The 25,559-nt window shown below is 41.8% G+C and overlaps 1 protein-coding gene across 1 annotated transcript in view; it reads right to left on the bottom strand.

The window, feature by feature from the left end:
* LOC124711506 (fatty acyl-CoA reductase 1-like) overlaps nucleotides 1–25,559 on the bottom strand; it is a 239,946-nt gene that overhangs the window by 103,022 nt on the left and 111,365 nt on the right. Inside the window, exon 3 of the mRNA XM_047241619.1 lies at nucleotides 1,468–1,613. Within this exon, the coding sequence (XP_047097575.1) occupies nucleotides 1,468–1,613 (146 nt within the window). The remainder of the gene's footprint in view (nucleotides 1–1,467; nucleotides 1,614–25,559) is intronic.

Below are 25,559 nucleotides of genomic sequence, written 5' to 3'. Positions count from 1 at the left end.
CTTCAATTGACTTGTCCTATATTACTTGTACATTGGTTGTATAATATGTAATCAACAGGACTAAACAAATAAATAAATAAAAAGGAAGTGAGTATTGCACAAAATGGAACAAAATTGTTCTCTAACATTCAGGCTGATCTAACAGTCTTCTCAAGAGCACTGCAATGCATGTCCATTCTCAATAAGCATATGGACATCATCATTCCATGTGTTTCCTCTACAACATAGAACTTGAACATACACACCACAAAAATTTACAATCTCTAAAAAATAGCATTACTGAAATTCAGTCAACAACAAATGTTGATGGAACCATTGTCACAGGAATTTTAAAATACCTGTATGATGATAATTTTAAGATTTTGTTATGGCTTATGCCTTATGTTGAAATAACTTACAACCAAATGCAACCTCAAGAAAGTGAAGTTAATGAATATATAACAAAATTTGAAACTGCTATTTTACAATTAAGGAACTAAAAGCACCGTGAGAATCTTTTGAAGACACTCTTCAGAGAAGCTGAGTAAGCAATTGACTGTATAATGGACAGATATACTTCCATTAAATACGTAGTACCTGCTAAATTTTTCAGTGAGAAATGCTTCACTAGTTGTATGAATGAACACCCTACAGGAGATATGATACTGGTCTCTGAAGCTTATTCCATGATTGACAATGAAAACCTTGAAACTTGACTAAAAGCATTGTACTGTAGGTCTGATGTTCATGAATATTGCAAATTAACAGAGCTGCTCATATTTATCTTGTTAAATAATGTATATTATGTTCTTAGTGAAATTACAAAACTCATAAAAATCCTGCTGACAGTTTGGATAACTAAATCAGAGGCACAATGCTGCTTTTTAACACTGAAAAATACAAAAACTTTTTTAAAAGCACTATGAATTTTGAAAGACTGCATGCACTTGGAGTCCTTTTAATGGAGAAAATTTTTTCTCAGTTATCATCCAGAGTTCAAGCAGAAACATATTGATTTTTTCACATAAATAAAAACAAGAAGAATGGATTTCATTTTCAAATAAATAGATTAAGCTTGAAAAGTAACAATTTGAATTAAAGAAAACAAGAATATGATTTTATTCTTGTAGAAATTTAACAAGTTTCTGAATGAATTTTCCTTTTATACATGTAAGTTCCCTTTTACAATATTTCAAATGATGCTATTTTATAGAGCAGTACTCCCACTAACTTTAGCCAAGAGCTACCACTGATACCTGCACTATAATAAAAAAAATTATGTTTGTGGCAAATGAATGATTGACATTAGCAGATGTTATGTCATGGTACATAAGTGTTACCATTGTTTTGACAGAAATTTGCATGTGCGTTTTGTAATGTTGTAGAATTAATGGGTGTAGGGACAACAGATATCTTGTAACTGCTAAAATAATTATGATGCACCTGTAGAGAGAGATTTTATTTATAGTGTATAATAATATAACATACTCTGGAGTCAGTTTCTCAAGATTTTCAGGATCCATATTCTCTGCAAGTTCTATTAGTTTCATGTAGTTGCCACGGGCAGGATACACAATTTCTTGTGGTGCTTTATGGTCACAGTTACTGTATGCTGTTGAGACATGCACAAATGCCTGTGGAAAGAAAAACAATCAATAGTTATCTCACCTGACTATTCTTTCATTTAAAATGTTACTGTCAGTTGCCACAGAACAAGACTACACCAGTAGTTGGTAACATGAGTGCTCATAATTCTAACTCAACAATGCCATTCCAGGTCAAAAATCAAAATGAGAAATTTTTAAGTTAGTTCCACGTTGCATAGACCAGGCTTACAATAAACTTTATTATGTGGAACAATTCAGCCGAACAAAAGATTGCATACACAATTAAAAATGTATTTATAGGACTACATGCTGACTATTTATAAGTTTGTAATTAATTACTTATTTTTAATGAGCAGAGAAGCGAAGCAGTGCCAGGAATCGTCGTGGCCGAACGTGGTTCACCAGTGCGACAGCCTGGCCCCCCAACTACGTTGTGTCAGCAGTGTCGCAGGCCCCACAGTAGCAGTGAGGGGCTGGGTGTGGGAGGTGTGCTAACCTGTTTCACTGTAGAGCCAGGGTGGAGGCTCCTGTCATCACTGGGTGTCCTCTTCTGAAGATACAGCCGGTAGTGACAGGTAATTTTTTTTTCTTTTATCTGTCATTTCTTTCACTTTCTTACACTAGGTATTCACGTCTTCGTTGGCACAGCTTACCTGTGCTTGGTAATAATCGAAACATAATTGCAATTTATTTCATTTTCTGTAATGGACAAATATGTTTTTGATTTATTGCATGAATACAGAAAGACTTTAAATTCTTTTGTCCATTTTATGTGCATTTGTAATATTAACTGAGATGTGAAGACTGCCGTGTAAATCGTATAAATCGTACACGTGAAACCACTTAGTAATACACAGTGAGGGAGAATTTGTGTGTGTGTGTGTGTGTGTGTGTGTGTGTGTGTGTGTGTGTGTGTGTGTGTAGGTTTGAAATGCAAAGACTTACCGAGACATTGAATTATGGAAATCAGCAACTGACAATAGTAGTGGGGGAACTGACACATTTTGGAACTGAAACATTTCGTTAGTGTGGGTTGCATACATTCAGTGGCATACTTGATTGACTTATGCCCCCCTTCCCCTCCCCTTAACCTATTATTCTGTGGATTAATTTTATGACCCCCTAGGGATAGTCCATCCTTGTGAGAATCTGCCTTTCTGAAAACACACCATCCCCCCCCCCCCCCCCCCCATCTACCACCTCCCCCCCACCCTGTGGGAAATCACAACCCCCTCTCCCATCCCCCTCTCTGATACAGGCACACTTTTGATATCAAATTAATAGGCTAATTAATGAAATCAAATGATTAATTAGCCCTTCCCCCCTATAGGAAATCCCACATCCCTCTCTCCCATACCCACTGCCCCTCCCCTTCCTCCCTCATCTGGTGTAAGTGATGGGAATGGGACTCAATCTGTGCTGGAGAGGAAGGGTCTCATGACACGAAATTGAAATCATGTTGTTGTTGTGGTCGTCTTCAGTCCAGAGACTGGTTTGATGCAGCTCTCCATGCTACTCTATCCTGTGCAATCTTCTTCATCTCCCAGTACCTACTGCAGCCTACATCCTTCTGAATCTGCTTAGTGTCTCCCTCTACGATTTTTAACCTCCACGCTGCCCTCCAATACTAAATTGGTGATCCCTTGATGCCTCAGAACATGTCCTACCAACCGATCCCTTCTTCTAGTCAAGTTGTGCCACAAACACCTCTTCTCCCCAATTATATTCAATACCTTCTCATTAGTTATGTGATCTACCCATCTAATCTTCAGCATTCTTCTGTAGCACCACATTTCAAAAGCTTCTATTCTCCTCTTGTCCAAACTATTTATCGTCCATGTTTCACTTCCATACATGGCTACACTCCATACAAATACTTTCAGAAATGACTTCCTAACATTTAAATCTATATTCGATGTTAACAAATTTCTCTTCTTCAGAAACGCTTTCCTTGCCATTGCCAGCCTACATTTTATATCCTCTCTATTTCGACCATTATCAGTTATTTTGCTCCCCAAATAGCAAAACTCCTTTACTACTTTAAGTGTCTCATTTCCTAATCTAATTCCCTCAGCATCACCCGACTTAATTCGACTACATTCCATTATCCTTGTTTTGCTTTTGTTGATGTTCATCTTATACCCTCCTTTCAAGACACTATCCATTCCGTTCAACTGCTCTTCCAAGCAACCTCAAAGTTTTTATTCCTTCTCCATGGATTTTAATACCTACTCTGAATTTTTCTTTTGTTTACTTCACTGCTTGCTCAATATAAAGATTGAATAACATCGGTGAGAGGCTACAACCCTGTCTCACTCCCTTTCCAAATACTGCTTCCCTGTCATGTCCCTCGGCTCTTATAACTGCCATCTGGTTTCTGTACAAATTGTAAATAGCCTTTCGCTCCCTGTATTTTACCCCATCCACCTTCAGAATGTGAAAGAGAGTATTCCAGTCAACATTGTCAAATGCTTTCTCTATGTCTACAAATGCTAGAAATGTAGGTTTGCCGTTCCTTAATCTATTGTCTAAGATAAGTTGTAGAGTCAGTATTGCCTCACGTGTTCCAACATTTCTGTGGAATCCAAACTGATCTTCCCCGAGGTCGGCTTCTACCAGTTTTTCCATTCGTCTGTGAAGAATTCGCGTTAGTATTTCGCAGCTGTGACTTATTAAACTAATAGTTCGGTAATTTTCACATCTGTCAACAACTGCTTTCTTTGGGATTGGAATTATTATATTGTTCTTGGAGTCTGAGGGTATTTCCCCTGCCTCATACATCTTGCTCACCAGATGGTAGAGTTTTGTCAGGACTGGCTCTCCCAAGGCTGTCAGTAGTTCCAATGGAATGTTGTCTATTCCCGGGGCCTTGTTTCGACTAAGGTCTTTCAGTGCTCTGTCAAACTCTTCACACAGTATCGTGTCTCCCATTTCATCTTCATCTACATCCTCTTCAATTTCAATATTGTCCTCAAGTACATCGCCCTTGTATAGACCCTCTATTTACTCCTTCCATCTTTCTGCTTTCCCTTCTTTGCTTAGAACTGAGTTTCCATCTGAGCTCTTGATATTCATACAAGTGGTTCTGTTTTCTCCAAAGGTATCTTTAATTTTCCTGTAGGCAGTATCCATCTTACTCCTAGTGAGATAAGCCTCTACATCCTTACATTTGTCCTCTAGCCATCCCTGCTTAGCCATTTTGCACTTCCTGTCGATCTCATTTTTGAGACATTTGTATTCCTTTTTGCCTGCTTCATTTCCTGCATTTTTATATTTTCTCCTTTCATCAATTAAATTCAATATTTCTTCTGTTACCCAAGGATTTCTATTAGCCCTTGTCTTTTTGCCTACTTGATCCTCTGCTGCCTTCACTACTTCATCCCTCAAAGCTACCCATTCTTCTTCTACTGTATTTCTTCCCCCCATTCCTGTCAATTGTTCCGTTATGCTCTCCCTGAAACTCTGTATAACCTCTGGTTTAGTCAGTTTATCCAGGTCCCATCTCCTTAAATACGCACCTTTTTGCAGTTTCTTCAGTTTTAATCTACAGTTCATAACTAATGATTGTGGTCAGAGTCAACATCTGCCCCTGGAAATGTCTTACAATTTAAAACCTGGTTCCTAAATCTGTGTCTTACCATTATATAATCTATCTGAAACCTTTTAGTATCTCCAGGCTTCTTCCATGTATACAGCCTTCTTTTATGATTCTTGAACCAAGTGTTAGCTATAGCTGCATATTCTCTCTATTCAATCAGTTTATGGGGGACAGGCTCCCCCACTTGGGAAGAGCTCACATCTGAACCTCCCACCCCAGCTTCCCATGATGTAATAACTGTAAGCACCAGAGAATGGAACAAAGTGCAGTATAGAAGCCACTGTTTGGGTTCCTCGGCATGTGTGTCCGTCATTCGGGCGCTGCCACGGAGGTCGAAAACTGCCCACACATATCACGATAGTAAATACTACTGACCACGGACTGAATATGGGCCTTTTTTTATCTCACTGCTCCAAAGAAAGCATCAAGTGTCGCCATTCTGTCACTTCCTGGCTCTGTCTCTCTCAGGATGCAACTTCCTGTTTGTATGTATGAACCAACTTCTTCAAACATGCAGACGGAGGTTTCCACCTCTCCTCAGAAGACTGTGTTCCTATTGGCTAATGATAGGGACAAAGGGAGAGCTGACACAATTTCGATATCAGAAATAGAGGGAAAGAGCCCGTTTGCACTACCCTATCAAATTAATTGTTTAAAAATTTACAGGAGTCAAAAAGATCACTTAAACCACTCGCCACTATCCTACGATGATCGTTCTTCACAGTAAAAATATATATTCAACGTCTGGGTATCACACGCAAACATGATGCAAATCAAGTAATTAAATTTCCGCCACAAATAGATCGTAGTGCTAAACGTATCTGAGGTCTTGTATGCACCGACGTATGACAACACAGGCACCCTGCTCCACTAAACAACTCGCCAATGGCCGACCACCCAGAGCCGCTGCCGCCATCACCTGCTACCTCTGTCACAGGATACTTCCTCACTTTCGAATTCTGCTAAAGTAATCAAATGCTTCATCAAATACGAAGTCTCTTAAGGTAACAGCACAGAGGAGCTGTAACTATCACGTTTATACTACACTGAAGACTCAAAGAAACTGGCACACGTGCCCGACATCGTTTAGGGCCCCACGAGTGTACCGAAGTGCCGCAACAGGATGTGGCGTGGGCTCTACTAATGTCTGCAAGTAGTTCTGGAGGGAATTGACACCATGAGTCCTGCAGGGCTGTCCATAAATCCGTAAGAGTACGAGGGGGTGGAGACCTCTTCTGAACAGCACGTTGCAAGGCATCCCAGATATGCTAAATAATGTTCATGTCTGGGGAGTTTGGTGGACAGCGGAAGTGTTTAAACTCCCAAAGAGTGTTCCTGGAGCCACTCTGTAGCAATTCTGGACGTGTGAGATGTCGCACTGTCCTGCTGGAGTTGCCCAAGGGCGTCCCGTCGGAATGCACAGTGGACACGAATGGATGCAGGTGATCAGACAGGATGCTTACGTACGTGTCACCTGTCAGAGTCGTATCTAAATGTATCAGGGGTCGCACGTCACTCCAATTTCACACATCCCATGCCATTACAGAGCCTTCACTAGCTTGAACAGCCCCTGCTGACATGCAGGGTCCATGGATTCATGTGGTTGTGTCCATACCCGCACACGTCCATCCGCTTGATACAATTTGAAACGAGCCTCATCCGACCAGGTAACACCTTTATTGGTGTATGTATCACGTTGTAAATTCAGTAACGCAGCTGATTTTGTTACGATGGTCATCTTTCCCTGCGTAGGTGGGAGACTGAAATTTCGTTAAAAGATCTCGCCCTCACCTCCACTGACCTGGTGGGACGCCATTGATATCATATTGATAGACTAGGTAGGTAATTAAAATGATCACAAGAGTCACTTTGCATAGTGAATAATTTCTTTCCAACTGTTGGATTACATCGCCAAGTAGCTCAGATGGGAATCTCTGGAGGAAGACGATGTTCTTTTCACAAGGGACACTGTTGAGAACTGACTTTTGAAGCTGACGTAGGAAGGAATCTACCTTCATCAGCATACATTTTGCTGAAGGGCCACGAATGTAAGATACGAGAAATTAGTGCTCATAAGGAGGCACATAGGCAGTCTTTTTCCCTCGCTCTATTTGCGGGTGGGATAGGAAAGGGAATGACTTGTAGTGGTACAGGGTGCCCTAAGCCACACCCTGTACAATGGGTTGCGAATTAAACATATAAGAGTTAATGTAAATTTCATCTTCCTATTACGATATCAATCCATCCGTTTATAGGCAAACCAACCTCATGGGAGAATGTTGTATCTTATTTATCAAGAAAACAAAATACGAAACTCCTGCTGCTGACTGTCTCTCGGTAAAAATCCTCATATTGGCTCCTAATTTTCTCAGTGGCGTCACTTTGCGAGATGTATGTGAGTGGTTGTAATATGTTTGCCCACAACACTTAGAAGTAGCAGTACTAAGCTCACCTCTCAACTCCCCTCTTGTGAGTATCGCTTACCTGCCGTATTCCCACGAATCTTTCAGTCTTCGAAATACAGCATTTGAATCCACATGATTTCCACAAGTAAGAGATGTCCCGTGCCAAGTCACATGCCTCTGCTAATTCTCTCGAAATCCCATCACATTCCGACAGTTTGTTAGAAGGCTGTCTAGTCCTCCACCCATCACTAACTAGGCAGAGGGGTACCACGAGAAAAATAGCACACCAACGTACAGGAGGGTATTCGCAACTGAGCAGAATACAAGTGAACTGCACAAAGAAATTCAGAAGCATTACATCTACAATTCATCAATATCTAATGGTACATGTCCTGATCTCCTTTATTCTATTTCTATGATTAGTATGTTAGAAGTACGACAGTGTAATGGTGTCACAGATTCTGCTGACAGCACAGTCTCTCTCTCTCTCTCTCTCTCTCTCTCTCTCTCTCTCTCTCTCTCTATCTATCTATCTATCTATCTGTCTCCTCGTTATTTTTATAATATCCAATGGAGTGAAACAACAAACTATAAAAATTTTGCTAACGTCACCTGGCAGAGAACTCTGTCTTTTGATATCGAAAACATATACCATCTGCTGTTGATATCATGGCTATGTGGTGATCCTATTAACTATACACGTAGGTTTGAAAAAAACCTACTTACTACTGAAAAAGATATTTGTGATGAACAAATCACTGACCTATTTCACTTGCTAAGAATAGCAGTAAAATGCAACTGTTTTGTTTTCAGTGCCAAATTACACCATCAGCCTGATGGGTAACCCACTGGCAGACATCTTGGCCAATATTTTTATTAATTCGCTGTAAGAGAGATTCTTCAACAATTTTTCAGCTGCTGATCTTGAAATTTTGTCTTATGCTCGGCACAAAGATGACATTTTGATCATATACAGTGGTTCCCAGAAAGGAATTCAGCATTTGTTTGAAAATTTTAATGGTGTTCCCTTGCAAACTAGAAAATAACGACAGCTTAATTACTTGTCCTCAGTATCACTATTGAAAATGACAGACTCACTTTCAGTATTTTTCGAAAGGCCGCTAATAAAGATAGAATTGTGCCTGATAGTTCAATGCATCCTCTTCCCACAAGAAGCATTTTTCCATTCAGCCATCTGTACCTTTGTCACCTGACAGGCATAATGAAGAGATGAATATAATAAAAACTGTTGCAGTTAATAACAGCTATGATCCCACATTAGTTGAAAAGAACTTCAAAGTTGAAACTGATGCTAAAGTGACCACTTCAGGCAAAAGCGCTGTTTCTGACAGAAGTACAAAAATGTTTTCTCGATTCCATTTTTAGGCCCTATTTTGTGTAAAATTCGTCCTATTTTGGTTAAAAAATATGGATTCGAAGTTAGCGTTTCCACGAACAATAACTTAAAAAAAAAATTTCACAATCTGAAGTCCACAGTTGCGCCTATACACAATTCAGAAGTGTATAAAAGAACCTGTGATACGTGTCCCATTTATTATATAGGAAAAACTGGAAGGTCTTTTAGTGTCAGGTACAAGGAGCATTTGTTGGGAAAAGAGGCACTAATGTAAACAATTCCACTTTTTGCTGATCATATGTTAATTTCTGGATACAAACTGAAATGTGTTGAAGAAATTTCCATTTTACGTAGAGAAAAGAAAGGTCATAGGCTTGATTACTCGAAGAGCTGGAGATTTTCAAGCATATTTCTAAGAACGATTGTCTCATCCTGAGTGAACGGTTACAGCTACATAACAAATTTTTTTCAATGCTTTCAATCCACTACTCAAAGAATTTTGATTCGTCTCTTTCTACTACATTTTCCTACTTATAGTTCTGAAACATTTTCTTCGAATCTCATTGATATGTGCTGCTAAAGTTACCTTCATGCAAATATTTTTTGGATTGTACAGCTGTTTATAAAATTTTTCTATATCATTATGTCCTTTACATAATAATAATTTCTGTAAAGGCTAACAGAAGACTCTTAGTATTACTTAATCTGCTTGACTGCTATATATTTTAAAAAAGCTCTCTTCTTTTATATTTTGTCTTTAAAATTAACTGTCTTTTTTTTCAATTATTTCTTTTATAATCTTTGAAATGGGCACATGTCGCTGCCAGGACCTGACAGGTGGCGCAACATGTATTGTTTTTGTGGCAGCAATGTAAACCATTTGGGCAATCAGTCTGATGTTGTTCCTAGCTAGGCACACATGGCAAAGCCTGGAACATTTCATTTCACTTTTGACCTGAGCATCGCTGCTCTAAATTCTGATCACTGCTTTTTAGCAATGTAATTTCATGTAAGTAACCTCTGTACATCATGAAAATTGTTATCATGGTTAATGTGTTTCTTTGTGATATATAATTTTCTACATATCATTTTAGAGAATTTATCAAAATTTCATTCTGATGAAGACACCCTTAGTGGGTTTCGAATCCCAAACAGTTATTTGCAACCGGTTGGCTGTATAATCGTACGTTGAAAATATACATGTATTGGTCAACTGGAGCAGGTGGCCAGTGATTGAAGTCACTTGCACAAACTTGTAATGTAGGAGGACCGGATCCCACAAACTAACAATCACAAGAGAGGGTTCCTGTGTTGTTATTTGATAAGCAGATTGATACACTGTCTTTCTGCTGTAACGCATCCAAGCACTGTACTACTACAGCTTTGTACACTGCCATATACAAGGGCCGTTCAGAAAGTAACCTCCGGTTGATTTAAAAAAATACACCAAGTTAAATAAAAATATTTTAATATATACATCTTACAACTACATCTTTGCACTATTTTTCTACATAGTCTCCATAGCGATTGAGGCACTTATCGTATCTCTTCACAAGCTTTGAAATTCCTTCTGCATAAAAATCACCCGCTTGTGCCTGGAGCCAGCCTGTGACCGCATCTTTGAGCTCTTCGTCGTCATCAAACTGCTGTGACCCGAGCCATTTCTTCAAATGCATGAAGAGGTGATAATCACTTGGCGCCAGGTCTGGGCTGTAAGGTGGATGGTTGATAACGTCCCACTTGAAGGACTCAAGAAGGGCCATTGTTCTGCGAGCAGAGTGAGGACGGGCGTTATCGTGCAAAAAAACGATACCGGAAGTCAGCATACCACGGCGTTTGCTCTGTATAGCCCGTCGTAACTTTTTTATTGTTTCACAGTACACGTCTTGATTAATGGTCGTACCACGTTCCATGAATTCAACCAACAACACCCCTTTGGCATCCCAAAACACCGTTGCCATCAGTTTTCTGGCAGAAAAATCTTGCGAGGCTTTTCTTGGTTTGGTAGGCGAATTTGAATGTGCCCACATCTTTGATTGTTCTTTTGTCTCAGGGTTCACGTACTTAATCCAGGTTTCGTCACCGGTCTGTTTAACAATGGTTCTCCTTCGTCCTCATAACGTGACAGAAAGTCTAATGCAGAGGCCATTCTTTGAGTTTTGTGGTGGTCGGTAAGAATTTTGGGCACCCATCGTGCACAGAACTTACGGTAACCCAATCTTGCTGTCACTATCTCGTACAAGAGAGTCTTAGAAATCTGTGGAAAACCAGTAGACAACTCCGACATTGAGAAACGTCGATTTTCACGAACTTTTGCATCAACTGTCTGAACGAGTTCGTCAGTCACCAATGATGGTCTACCACTCCTCTCTTCATCATGAACGTTTTCTCATCCACTTTTAAATAAATGTACCCATTCATGGACAACTCCTTCACTCATAACTCTTGGTCCGTACACGGCACAAAGCTCACGATGAATAGCTGCTGCAGAATATCCTTGGCTGTAAAAAACCTTATGACAGCACGCACTTCACAGTTGGCGGGGTTTTCTATTGCAGCACACATTTCAAACTGCCACAAAAACTAAACTAGCGCAGGTACGACGTTCACTCGACCACGGCTTGATGCCGACTGACCTGTTGAGTGCGTGAACGCACAGATGGCATCGCTACTCCCCCCACAACCCGCACTGTGACCAATCGGAGGTTACTTTCTGAACCGCCCTCGTATTTTGTTTTTCTACCATGACTATGAGGACAGCATCAACTTCTAAACTTGCATTAACTCGTTCTGATTCAAGCTGGATATTGCGTGGTGTAAGTTAAGCTACTCCCACAATACACGAGATGATTGAAATAAAAGACAGAGATGGTGTTTGTTATTGACAAAAATGTGGAAGACATCTCAGTGTATGAAAACTGGAAGAGTTTTTGGCATTGTGATGTGCTTCCAAACAGCTATCCAAAGGTGATGACCTCCTCATTTAATCTCATCTTCCACAGCGATGGAGTAGCAGGTGTCTCAGTGTTCTGTTTTTGAATAGACGCAGAGCATTGATTCTCACATATTGGTGGTGGATATTGCACCTGGATATGTGGTCATTGTTGCAGTGTTTCAGGCACTAGTCATCCTGACCTTCAACCCTTTGGACACTGCATGTCTCATTTTTATGATTTACAAATCCATAACTGCATGTGGAACAAAGGGGTGTTTTTTTTTCAGGACTTAAGCCCATAGAGCACGAATAGTGTGCACTATCAGTTGTCGACCCCACTGGTGGAGGAACAGAGTGATTTGCATACACCCGGGCGAGCATGTGAGTACCCTCACCCTTCCACATTTTTTGTCATATTTTCATCAACTTTACGCATTTTCCGTCAATTTTTGTTATTTTACCAGATTTTCGATAATTTTGATGCATTTCACTAAATTACTCGGGGTCCAAACCACCACTTTACGACGAGTTGTCACATCGACAAAACATCTCATCACATTGACCTTGTGACGCTGTCAGCCAACGACATTGCAGCACGGTACCGAGGGTCATATAAATGTGGACATATTGTGAACCCTGTTACACTGCCTACATCACAAGACACAAACACCTTTTCTTAGTGTAGGAAATACCCATCATCAGACAGTAGGTACAAAAATTATGTTCCTTAGGTGAAACACTTTATGAATTCGATACGATTTTAATATAATTGACCATCTCTCCCTATATAGGTGGGAGTCACAAAGTATTCTCGCATTTGTGGATCCTGAGCAAACTAGATTATCTCTCTATGCCTCTTCTAACTGTTTCTCCGTCTTTAACCGACCCCACCTGCAACATTGTCTATGACTTAATTTGTAACTGATCAGAAGTAGGAGGGCGCAATACCCACTACATTAAATGTCTCATTAAGGAACAGAACAAGCCGAGTTCCATGTAATCAATATATTTTGATATGTGGCTTTCGGGAAGGGCATAACACATGTTCCAAACTTGCACAACAGACCAACGCCTGTGATATAGAGCGGTGCTCTCATTCCAATACTGTAACTACTGCTCCGTGAAGACCATTCTGAACCAATCTTACCCATATCACTCATCTAATTACACACGATGTCTCTAGATGCTTGCATGATGAGGAGCTTAGCACCATTTATTGGTGTACAGTAGATATCTGCTTGATACACTTGAGAGTGTTGTGGTGATGTAATAGATGATTAAGAAGAAGAAGAAGAACAAGAAGAAGAAGAAATGTATGTTTTATGCATGATGGAGCTCCAGATGGAAGGAGTTTGAAACATTTTATGTAAATCACTTGTGCTATCAGGACAGCAGTATTGTTGTAGTGTTTGGATTCCATACCAGGAAATCATTGGAAAGAGAGAGAGAGCCTGTAGAACATAAACACACACTCCTAAGGCTATATGGTTCTGCACTTACACATGCTAAATGTTAAAGCAGTGTGGTTTCCAATATATTAGTCGCATGGAATCCAGTGCTGTTAAACCCCAATGCAGGAAATATATTGCCAGTACCTGATGTACAATCACACTGCAAGTTTTCTACACCACACGTTATAGCGAGAAACTTTAGGTCAATAAAACAACTTCCTTCTACACCAAAGGAAAGAAGAAACATAGATTCTTTGTGGTACATGACATTATATAGTTTTCCAGAGGTGTATAGTGCTCACTGTACAACATCTGAATACAGTTCAGAAATTATGCTATGTTAGCACCAGTCCTATAAAATGATCCTCGGCAATGGAAAATGCATGAAACTATGACATCTTACGAGGAAACAGACAAATGCATAGCAGCAGTGTATGACATGTGGAATTACATGCCATGCTGCACTGAGCACTTGAACAGAACACGGTCTCTTCCATACACACAATGCCTGTCAAGTACATGTACACACAGGAATTGCAGTACCTCACAAACACCTGTTGCTAATTTAGAATCACTGCAGTTATGAAACTGAAGATTTGATTAATGTCTGAGAGGTGGCAGGGGACTGGATTACTTTGCACGCACGTTTGTTCGTCTAGAGGAGGGTGGCAACAAAGGTTTTCCATCAGTTTGGTGGACTTAATTCATCATACATGTGCCAGAAGACCTCTGCTGACTTTTGTACGGAGAGGTTTGCTGTTAACGGTCGCAGGTAGAAAGTGCTCCAAGTCACTTGCTGAACACACAATTTTATATGAGTTGAACATAAGTTCCATTAGACAACTGATACATTCCTGAGAGAACAATGGAAAAAGATCGTTAAATCCATGATAAATGACCTGCTGCAACATCTCCCTCTCTTTAGAATGCACCATCAGTCTACCTCTTTACAACTCATCCCAGTCGACTACTCCATCTACTTTCTATCATCCTTTAACGCAGGTCCATGTCGATTTAGAGGCAGATAGTTTCCCATTCCAGGAAAGCATCAAAGACAGCAGTCAACTGATATGTATCACTAATACCTCAATAGGCATACAGCAGAATGTTGTTAAAAACCATGCAGCAACTGGTCTGTAAGATATTTGCTAGCTGACACTGCATGGCTGTGATTGGTAGGGAGTACAGACAAGCTCATTGTAAATACTGTTTGTTACAGTTTAAAACACACAAACAGTCTTGCACAGGGTCAAACACGTGATACATTCTGTAGTTGTGTATTGCAGTCCCCAATCCAGTAATGCAATTCTCTTTTGGAGTCACATCTGGGCTTATAATCTGACATATGTAAATTTATTACTCTACATTTGGCAGTCATCCATAATAAACAATGTATTCCGGCCGTCTGTTTGCTGTTCACAAAAAATGACTGTTTCTCTGGTTCTCTGTGCTTCCATGTTAACTTTTTCTCATATTCCTCTTGCTGTCACATGCTCGTCCCCATGCACGAGAATTTTCCTGGACCAAGTAGACACGTAAGTATTCCCTCATTATCCCTCAATTTCCTCGCATTTTGGCGTATTTTCCGTCAGCTTATACGTATTTTCCGTCAATTTTCGTAATTTTATCGATTTTATGTCACTTCTGCTCATGTGACCATGAGATCACATCTTGCCGTTCATACTAAATTACTTGTAAATGTAGTACAGTTCTCAATGCTATTTTTCTGTATGTATGTGTGTCTCTGTAGTTTTTTCATGTGGGGGCCCCTCCAGACCATACTCCAAACCTACCACTGGTGAATAAACCTTCAGACACCGCCCCGGACATATAGCGATGGATGCACCTTCAAACCATGTCCTGGCAGTAACGTGTGGTGGATCCACCGAACCCTATCCCACCATAACGCATGATGGGTCCACCTTACAACCATATCGCGGCCATAATACATGGTGGATCCACTTTCGAATACTATCCCATCTGTCATTCGTGGTGGACCCGCCTCCGAACTCTGCCGCAGCCATAACAATTGTGGATCCCCTTCGAACCCCATCCTGACCGTAACACGTGGTGGATCTCTGACGTAACGCTTTGTGCACCCACTTACGAGCTCTATCCTGATCCTATCCTGGATCTACCCTGTGCCATGCCCCCCCCCCCCCCCCCACACACACATGAAACCGATACAGCCACACACACTTAGGAAAACAGTGCAGTTGTACTAGGTGTGCCGGCCGCAGTCACCGAGCGGTTCTAGGCACTTCAGTCCGGAACCGCACAACTGCTTCAGTCGCAGGTTCGAATCCTGCCTCGGACATGGATGTGTGTGATGTCCTTAGTTTGGACAGGTTTAAGTAGTTCTAAGTTCTAGTGGACTGATGACCTCAGGTGTTAAGTCCCATAGTGCTCAGAGCCATTTGAACCATTTTTTTGTATTAGGTGTTGACAACTGTACTACATTCACAAGCAATTGTAGAATATGTGGTGAGAAGTGATGTCGTGATTACGTGAGCAGAAGTGCTGGAAAATCGGTAAAATTACGAACATTGACGGAAAATAAGTGAAATTGAGGGAAAATACGCCAAAAAATGGGGAAATTGATGGAGAATGGGGGAGTACTTGCATGTCTGCTTGGTGCAGGAAAATTATTGTACATGGTAATGAGTATGTGACGGCAAGAGGAACATGACAGAAAGTTGACATGGAAGCAACAGGAACCAGGAAAACAGTTATTTTTCGTGGACAGCAATAAGACGGCTGGCACAGATTGTTTAATTGATTACGTGGAACTCAGATTGTTCTGTTCCTTAATGAGGTGTCGACTGCAATGGGTCTAGTCCCCTTCTACTTCTCGTCAGTTCCAAATTAAATAGTAGACAATGTTGCACAGGTTGGTTAAAGATGGAGGAAGAGTTACAAAATGCATAGAGAGATCATCTAGAGGTTTGCTCTAGGTGTGAATACTATGTGACTCCCACCCACATAAGGAGAGATGGACAATTGTGATGAAAGCTTACCGAATTTATGAACTGTTTGGGCTAAGGAACATCGATTTTGTACCTCCTCTCTTATGATGGCTATTTCCTACACTAAGAAACAGTATCTGCGTCATGTGATGTAGGCAGTGTGAATGGGGTTCGCAATATGTCCACATTTATGTGACCCTCGCAATCGTGCTGCATTGTCATCAGCTGATAGCATCACGAGATCAATGTGATGAGACATTTTGTTGACAGGGGAACCAGCGTACCCTTTATACACCAGTTTGGAGAGTGACACATCAGGCCAGTGTGTGTGGGGGGAGTTGCCTTGTGACTGCACGGAAATATCTAGTGTTGCGACTATATATGGTGCATGTGCTTATGTTTTTTGGGATCTGTCTTCGCGATATATGTTAGAGTGTCTGGTGATTGATAGCTATACGCAGGATGCAGAAGTGATTATTTTTATATGGTGCAGGATACAAATTGCGTTTACTATATCGTTACGGTATTGTGGTACAATTGTTTGTGGTGATAAAGTTTGGTTGGAGATCGGTTTCGCGCCGAAAAATTCAAGCCTTCCTCGACAGTAGCAGAAGCCGTGTAACTGAGGAAGTGTCTTTGGCAATAGCTTCCATGTTTTATGATCTGTAGACCACTTTTACAGGGTTTAACTGTCAGTGCAATATGCTTGCTGTATGTTTTTCGATCTGTACAAGATGGTTTTTCACTGAATTTCTAGTAATTTACCCGTCTGCAGAAAGTGGCAGACAGTGTTCCCACACCAGTATCAGCAATTTGGAGTTTAAATTCAGCAGGAACCAATCAGGATGCTCCATTCACAGGAAGTTCCGCTACATCTGACACACACAAGACATCCTTTGTGTAGGACATAGTAGCCTCTACAGACTGACTCGAATAACACAGGGGCAGAACAAGGTAGCTGCGGAAGGATCTGTAACGTCTGAGAGTCGTGTGATGTCTTTTTTTTTTCGAGTGTTCAGAGGCAAGTCCAAGCAGACCAGCTTCCTCTGGTTCGGACAGGTGGAATGGTGTGTCTCCCCCCCCCCCCCCCCCCCGCCCCCCCCCCGCACCGCCATTGTTGTTTTACAGCATCTCCAGACCAGTAGTTGTAGGCATCAAGAATTCACCTAAAATTCCAGCCATTTTTCTCTTTTGTAGGACAATGCTTCGAATTCTGTTTGTGTCTTCTTCTCATGGTCTGTGATGGGTTTCAAAATATGTCATGAAATTTTAGATATGTAATTGGTACGATTTTCCCATCTGTGCTTAGACACCAGTGTGCCTCGACAAGAGAGGAAAATAAAAACTAAGAGCCTAAACATCCCTGACTGCAGCAGGAAGTGTAAGCTAAGCCCACTCAGCGTTTCAGATAAGTGTTGAACACAAAAGCAGCTGCAGGTCTCAGAAATTTTTCTCTCACTGGCAGTGCATTCAAACAAGCAGTTAAAACTCAGGAAGTCCTGGACATCCTATTTAGAGTTATAGAGATATGTATTTCGACTACCAAATATCGTCGTTTTGGCGTGTAAAATCGAATATTGCAGCTGATGTCGATTTCAGGATCGGTAAATTAATTCGCGATTGACGAACCATTTCTACTGACATAGCTTAGAAAGTAAACATTCACATAATTCCAAAGTCTGGAAACAGTCGCCGCACCAGCTACAGCTCCCACGGTGCTTTATGTGCAAGTGTGTTTCGAGTAGCAATTTTGTGATGTATACAGGGTGTTACAAAAAGGTAAGGCCAAACTTTCAGGAAACATTCCTCACACACAAAGAAAGAAAATATGTTATGTGGACATGTGTTCGGAAACGCTTACTTTCCACGTTAGAGCTCATTTTATTACTTCTCTTCAAATGACATTAATCATGGAATGGAAACACGCAGCAATAAGACGTACCAGCGTGACTTCAAACACTTGGTTACAGGAAATGTTCAAAATGTCCTCCGTTAGCGAGGATACATGCATCCACCCTCCGTCGCATGGAATACCTGATGCGCTGATGCAACCCTGGAGAATGGCTTATTGTATCACAGCCGTCCACAATACGAGCAGCAAGAGTCTCTTCATTTGGTACTGGGGATGCGTAGGCAAGAGCTTTCAAATGCCCCCATAAATGAAAGTCAAGAGGGTTGAGGTCAGGAGAGCGTGGAGGCCATGGAATCGGTCTGCCTCTACCAATCCATCGATCACCGAATCTGTTGTTGAGAAGCGTACGAACACTTCGACTGAAATGTGCAGGAGCTCCATCGTGCACGAACCACATGTTGTGTCGTACTTGTAAAGGCACGTGTTCTAGCAGCACAGGTAGAGTATCCCGTATGAAATCATGATAACGTGCTCCATTGAGCGTAGGTGGAAAAACATGGGGCCCGATCGAGACATCACCAACAATGCCTGCCCTAACGTTCACAGAAGATCTGTGTTGATGACGTGATTGCACAATTGCGTGCGGATTCTCGTCAGCCCACACATGTTGATTGTGAAAATTTACAGTTTGATCACGTTGGAATGAAGCCTCATCGGTAAAGAGAACATTTGCACTGAAATGAGGATTGAAACATTGTTGGATGAACCATTCGCAGAAGTGTACCCGTGGAGGCCAATCAGCTGCTGATAGTGCCTGCACACGCTGTACATGGTACGGAAACAACTGGTTCTCCCGTAGCACTCTCCATACAGTGACGTGGTCAACGTTACCTTGTACAGCAGCATCTTCTCTGACGCTGACATTAGAGTTATCGTCAACTGCACGAAGAATTGCCTCGTCCATTGCAGGTGTCCTCGTCGTTGTAGGTCTTCCTCAGTCGCGAGTCATAGGCTGGAATGTTCCGTGCTCCCTAAGACGCCGATCAATTGCTTCGAACGTCTTCCTGTCGGGACACCTTCGTTCTGGAAATCTGTCTTGATACAAACGTACCGCGCCACGGCTATTGCCCCGTGCTAATACATACATCAAATGGGCATCTTCCAACTGCGCATTTGTAAACATTGCACTGACTGCAAAACCACGTTCGTGGTGAACACTAACCTGTTGATGCTACGTACTGATGTGCTCGATGCTAGTACTGTAGAGCAATGAGTCGCATGTCAACCCAAGCACCAAAGTCAACATTACCTTCCTTCAATTGGGCCAACTGGTGGTGAATCGAGGAAGTACAGTACATACTGACGAAACTAAAATGAGCTATAACGTGGAAATTAAGCATGTCCACATAACATCTTTTCTTTATTTGTGTGTGAGGAATGTTTCCTGAAAGTTTGGCCATACCTTTTTGTGACACCCTGTATTCAGTTTGTGAAGCGAATTGTTTAATATTCCGTGTGGCACATTTTCTGAAGCAGCAGCATTTGCTAGCACTGGACTGGAGTCCGAGAGAGCACCGGAGGCCTAGAGGAAGACCACCAGACAGGTGGGACAAACATCTTCAACATGCATTGTGAGAATATTCCGCACATTGCTTAGACACCAGCTTTAATAATTCCTGAAGCAGTTTGTGTTGGACCACAAGGGATATCGGTGTAGCACAGGGATTAGGAGGAGGAGGGCCGAGGTATTTCCCCGCACGACAGGAGGTGCTCAGTGTGGACCTGCGGCTGCCCTGTGTCAGGCCCTGGCCGGAGCTGTGAGCCCACCGCATGGCTGCTTCCAGTGAACGTAACTCTGCTGCACGGCGAGACGGAATCGCCTGATATATTTAGTGCTATCTGTGTCTACCTTGGCCAGATTATAAATATGAAGGGAGACATAAGGCCAGAAATCTATCGACGCGTCAAGCGTGGCTGGCAAGCATTAGAGAATAATTCAAAAGTATTCAGATCAAAAATGCCAGTAAATTTGAAGAAAGCAGTATTTGATCAATACATTCTTCCTGTGATGACGTATGGCTGCGGGACATGGACACTGAACTCATTTACAAAAGGGAAACTTCGGACAGCACAGAGAGCCATGGAGAGATCAATGCTGGGCTATACAAGAAAGGACAGGAAAAGGGCAGATGACATCCGGTCCGTGACGAACGTTAATGACATCTTAGAGACAGTAGGTTCCTTGAAATGGCAGCGGGCTGGCCACGTCGCAAGAAGAAAAGACAACAGATGGACGAAGCTAGCACTGGAGTGGAGTCCGAGAGAGCACCGGAGACCTAGAGGAAGACCACCAGACAGATGGGACAAACATATCAAGAAGATCGCTGGTAACACCTGGCAGAGAACTGCCCAAGACCGTCCCACTTGGTGAAGACTGCTGAAATCCTACCTGAATCCACGACTCGAAGAGGCCACATCATTTAATGATTGAATTGGCTGATGATGATGATGATGATGATCTGTGTCAGTGTAATAACATGGTTCCTTTTCCTATCAGAATAAAAAAAAGAAATGTATCACGGTTGTTTAAAATCATCTAAATTGTTTAAACACTACCATTATTTTCGAGGTGTACTGCGATTTCAGAAATACACAAACAATATTCTTAAACAAATTGATAAAACAATGAAACTTCCTGGCAGATAAAACATTGCCTTACACCTGCTCATATTAACCTAATATCGTGAGATCCTCCCAGTCCAACAGCTCGACACAGACTGAGCGAATTTCCTGCCAATTTCCAAATGGGGTAGGGGAGCGGAGGGGAGGGGAAGGGAGGGGAGAGGAGGAGAGGAGGGATGGGAGGGTGAAGGGGAGTGGGGGATTGGAGGGGGAAAGGGTGTGGGGGAGTTTCAACAGCGCCCTTGTGTGGTGGTGTCGTGAACTAAGGTAATTGGTCTTCGGACCTCGAGGTGACCGCACAAGAAATTTGAATATCCTGCGATTTTTTTAAAATTTTGCTCCATTCCAGGTGTGTGGGTGAGAGGAGTTAGGCAAGTGGAGGTAGCCCAATTGACCTATTTTCCCACAAAAATTTGAATTTCCTGTCATATATGGCCGCCATCTTGGATCCATCATCTTGAATAAATTTGGCAACAATGCAGAGTGGGATGGTGTCCTCTTTGCCCTGCTACTTATTCGAACTGTCTTCTTTTGTGCCACTGTGGCATCTGTGCCAAAAGCTCAATGAGGCATATTTGTAAAAAATATTGGTGCCTATATTTTTACAGGTAAAATGAATGTATGTTCAGTAATTTTCAAGACTGGGCAGACTGTACACAGTACAAGGCACCCCACTCGCGCCCCCGAGGTACCTGCACTGGCTTGTCTTGGCTCCACAACTCTTGCACCCCTTGAAAAAGACAGCCCTGCCTCTGAGAACAGTTTCCTCCACACTCTCTACAGTTTGTTGTGTTGGAACACGTTGCCAGCTTCCCGTTTGCTGGGCCACGAGCTACAACTGTCAAGCTGAAAGGCAGTGGCACAACACATTACTGGCCAGAAGACCTCGACTGGACTAGATGAGGCGCCTGGTGCAAGTCTCTCTATTCGGCGCCATTTCGGCAACTTGCTCCTTGATGAAGATCAGATGAAATGAGGACAACACAAACACCCAATCCGTGGCTGGAGAAAATCTCCGGCACGGCTAGAAATTGGACCTGGGACCTCAGGATCTAGAGGTAGCAGTGGGTAACCATTTGACCTCATGCTGTGGGCATTCCCTAGAGGCTGAATAGAGGTGTAGTTTATTATTACTGATTTGAGGCGTTTCCAGAGTTTCTCCTGGTTTTGCTCAGCTGTCTGTAGTGTGTGGTCCCAAGCCATGTAGTGGAAGGTCTGGAGTTTCCTTTTGATTCGCCTGGCGAATCTGTCTGACAGGCTCTGTGCCTCATTGTATACTGATAGGTTTGCCTCACGTGTACTGATCAGTTTCGCATTACATAGCGCTTTTGACCAAATACAGTTGTTTTGAAAAAGGGAGTGTGTATGCAGTGCAACAAATAGCAGCAATATAAAAAAAAATGACACCACATTTGTCATACTTAAGGTTTAATAATATCCTGAGGGGTAAGAAACAGTACATTAGAGGACAGTTTACTTACGTTTCTTTTGCAACCTACAGGCAATAACTGAAGTGTGTCATTTTACTTTAATAATGAAAAGTGGCTAGTAAACAATAAGAGACCTGACTTTCCCAGAGAGATGTCGTATATCAACAGAACAACGTGAAGTTACACTTCGACTCTAATCAGTTAATATGGAATGTAGGAAACTTGCGAAGAATGCAATACATAACTTAACGTACCAAATAAACCACTACAACAGTAACTGAAGAGAGAACCATACCGACGTGACAGTGAATCGTCAACAGTAATAACTGTTTCCCAACCTAGAAGAAAGGAGGTCCGAAAATATTACCTAACCTGTCAAACATCGGAGCCAGGAACAACAAGACTCTTCAACGCAGAACAAATAATTATATTTATAAAAATATTTGCCTGTTGGGAAGTGAAGTGTAACAATGTACAGATCATCGTATTCCGTGTAAAATTGTCAAAGTGTCAAGGAATGTGACTATCGTAATAAGAACACAAAGCAATGGAAATATATACCTTTCTCATGAATGAAATACTGTGTTTGTACTGCTTTGCTTTCAGTAGCGTAAGCTGCAATTATACACATACTTGAAAGTAATACTTGTTCACATCACGTTATATATTTGACTCAGTGAGATTTTTGCGTTATTTCACAATCATTCAGGTCTTTTCATAATTTAGTAGTGCATCGGCCACAGAAATATAGTAACTATTCAGTAAATGAAGTAAAAAAATATTTTAAAAGAACATCAGTTTTACAGTTGGGTATCTGGCCACTAGGAGCTCTAGTGTCACTTGAACTGTCATACGATAACAAACTTTGACAGCAGGGAGTGCCACAGTGATCTCTATATTACGTGGGTGTTCATCTCTGATCTCGGAGCACGGAACTGCGGTGTGTGGTCAGATTCTTGTCATCCACATAGTGCACCGTGTTATAGTCAGGCAAAAAAATAAAAAATAAAATTCCAATAGTCTGTACATGACAAAGAATTCGTTTCTTATTTCTAGATTTGAACTTTATATCAACATGCAGTGTAATAGCCTGATGTCAGAGCAGAATGAAAAGTATTTTCATTTTGTGTTCTCGACACTTCGTAGCACCCACGTGTAATTAGGCAGGAAACAAAATAGGAGCGTCTTTGGCCGGCACGTTCAGACAGCTGGAGTTCGATCGTGGAGGTGAAAAAAGAAGGAAGGTGGGACTACAGACTTACGCTGCATGCTGTTTTGACGCTAGAGTGGGCGCCATTTCGAGGAGCCCAAAACATTACCAGACAACTGTTTACGAGTGCTTCTCGTTCATTATTTCCGTCGTGTGCGCGCAATAACTGTTTTATACACTAAAAATTATAGAGATTACACGAATAACAGTGTCAGGAAGGCAATTTCGAACGTTTTTCTGTTCTTCAATGTGTATTTGCTCTAGTAATACGAGACAGTTAGAATGACGTCACGGGGAAGCGTCACCGCGGTGAACTATGGGAGTACGAATGCGGTGAACCTATTATCTACATCTACATTTATACTCCGCAAACCACCCAACGGTGTGTGGCGGAGTGCACTTTACAAGCCACTGTCATTACCTCCCTTTCCTGTTCCAGTCGCGTACGGTTCGCAGGAAGAACGACTGCCGGAAAGCCTCCATGTGCGCTCGAATCTCTCTAATTTTACATTCGTGATCTCCTCGAGCGGTATAAGTAGGGGGAAGCAATATATTCGATACCTCATCCAGAAACGCACCCTCTCTAAACCTGCACAGCAAGCTACACCGTGATGCAGAGCCCCTCCCTTGCAGATTCTGCCACTTGAGTTTGCTAAACCTCTCCGTAACGCTATCACGCTTACCAAATAACCCTGTGACGAAACGCGCCGCTCTTCTTTGGATCTTCTCAATCTCCTCTGTCAACTCCACCTGGTACGGATCACACACTGATGAGCAATACTCGAGTATAGGTCGAACGAGTGTTTTGTAAGCCACCTCCCTTGTTGATGGACTACATTTTCTAAGGACTCTCCCAATGAATCTCAACCTGGCACCCGCCTTACCAGCAATTAATTTTATACGATCATTTCACGTCAAATCGTTCCGTACGCATACTCCCAGATATTTTACAGAAGTAACTGCTACCAATATTTGTTCCGCTATCATGTAATTGTACAATAAAGGATCCTTCTTTCTATGTATTCGCAATACATTACATTTGTCTATGTTAAGGGTCAGTTGCCACTCCCTGCACCAAGTGCCTATCCGCTGCAGATCTTCCCGCATTTCGCTGCAATTTTCTAATGCTGCAACTTCTCTGTATACTACAGCATCATCTGCGAAAAGCCGCACGGAACTTCCGACACTATCTACTAGGTCATTTATGTATACTGTGGAAAGCAATGGTCCCGTAACACTCTCCTGTGGCACACCAAAAGTTACTTTAACGTCTGTAGACGTCTCTCCATTGTTTTGGGCTAGTTAAGATGGCAGACATACAGTTAGCGCATAGAGTAAATATCTCTGGAGTGAGCATTCACATGCGCAGAACAGAATTTGTGCTGTCAACATACATTGCCGGCCTGGTCACGTGATCTCGGGACGTCGTGTGTTTGTCCGTATAGCGCCCTGTATATTTAGAATGTCACTACATCCCCAGTACAGACGGATTCTTTTTGAACATGTCGTGGATTATTTATATATGTTGCGCAAACATTTTAACAGTATCCTATTTGATACCGGGAATAAACCAGCTACATAACTTTTAAGGGCAAGTGATATTACATCCTGCTTCTTTGCGATAGGTGTCACAGTTCAGATGCACTCTATTTTTGGTAGTTTTCGGTATGATACGGCACTTTATATTATTACAGAGCCTGACGTACATTTTAGCAGTGATAGTCTTGCGAAACGACTTGACAGTACGCTAGTACTTTTGCAAGTGTCCGAAAAACACCGAATTTGCCACGCATTAGCGATTATATCCCTGCTAATTCGTCCTTTTTTCTGCTGTTTCTGCCTATTTATTTTCTCGTTTTTGCGACCTAAAGCACAATTTTTCGTAGTGGTGGGACTTTGAAGTATTTATTTAACCCATTTTAGGTACTTGCTCCCAGTTTATTAAATAAATAGTAGACTGCGTAATCTATACACACAATCGACAAGTCACTGATAAATGCATGGAGGATAGTATTTGCTGAAACAACGAACCATTCCCTTTCCTGTTCCACTAGCAAATTTACGAGAGGAAGCGATTGTTTGTAAGC

This window comes from Schistocerca piceifrons, chromosome 8 (assembly GCF_021461385.2).
Source record: "Schistocerca piceifrons isolate TAMUIC-IGC-003096 chromosome 8, iqSchPice1.1, whole genome shotgun sequence".
Taxonomy (NCBI): domain Eukaryota; kingdom Metazoa; phylum Arthropoda; class Insecta; order Orthoptera; family Acrididae; genus Schistocerca; species Schistocerca piceifrons.
The sequence above is the reverse complement of the archived record's forward strand: the minus strand, read 5'-3'. Positions and strand labels throughout refer to the sequence as shown.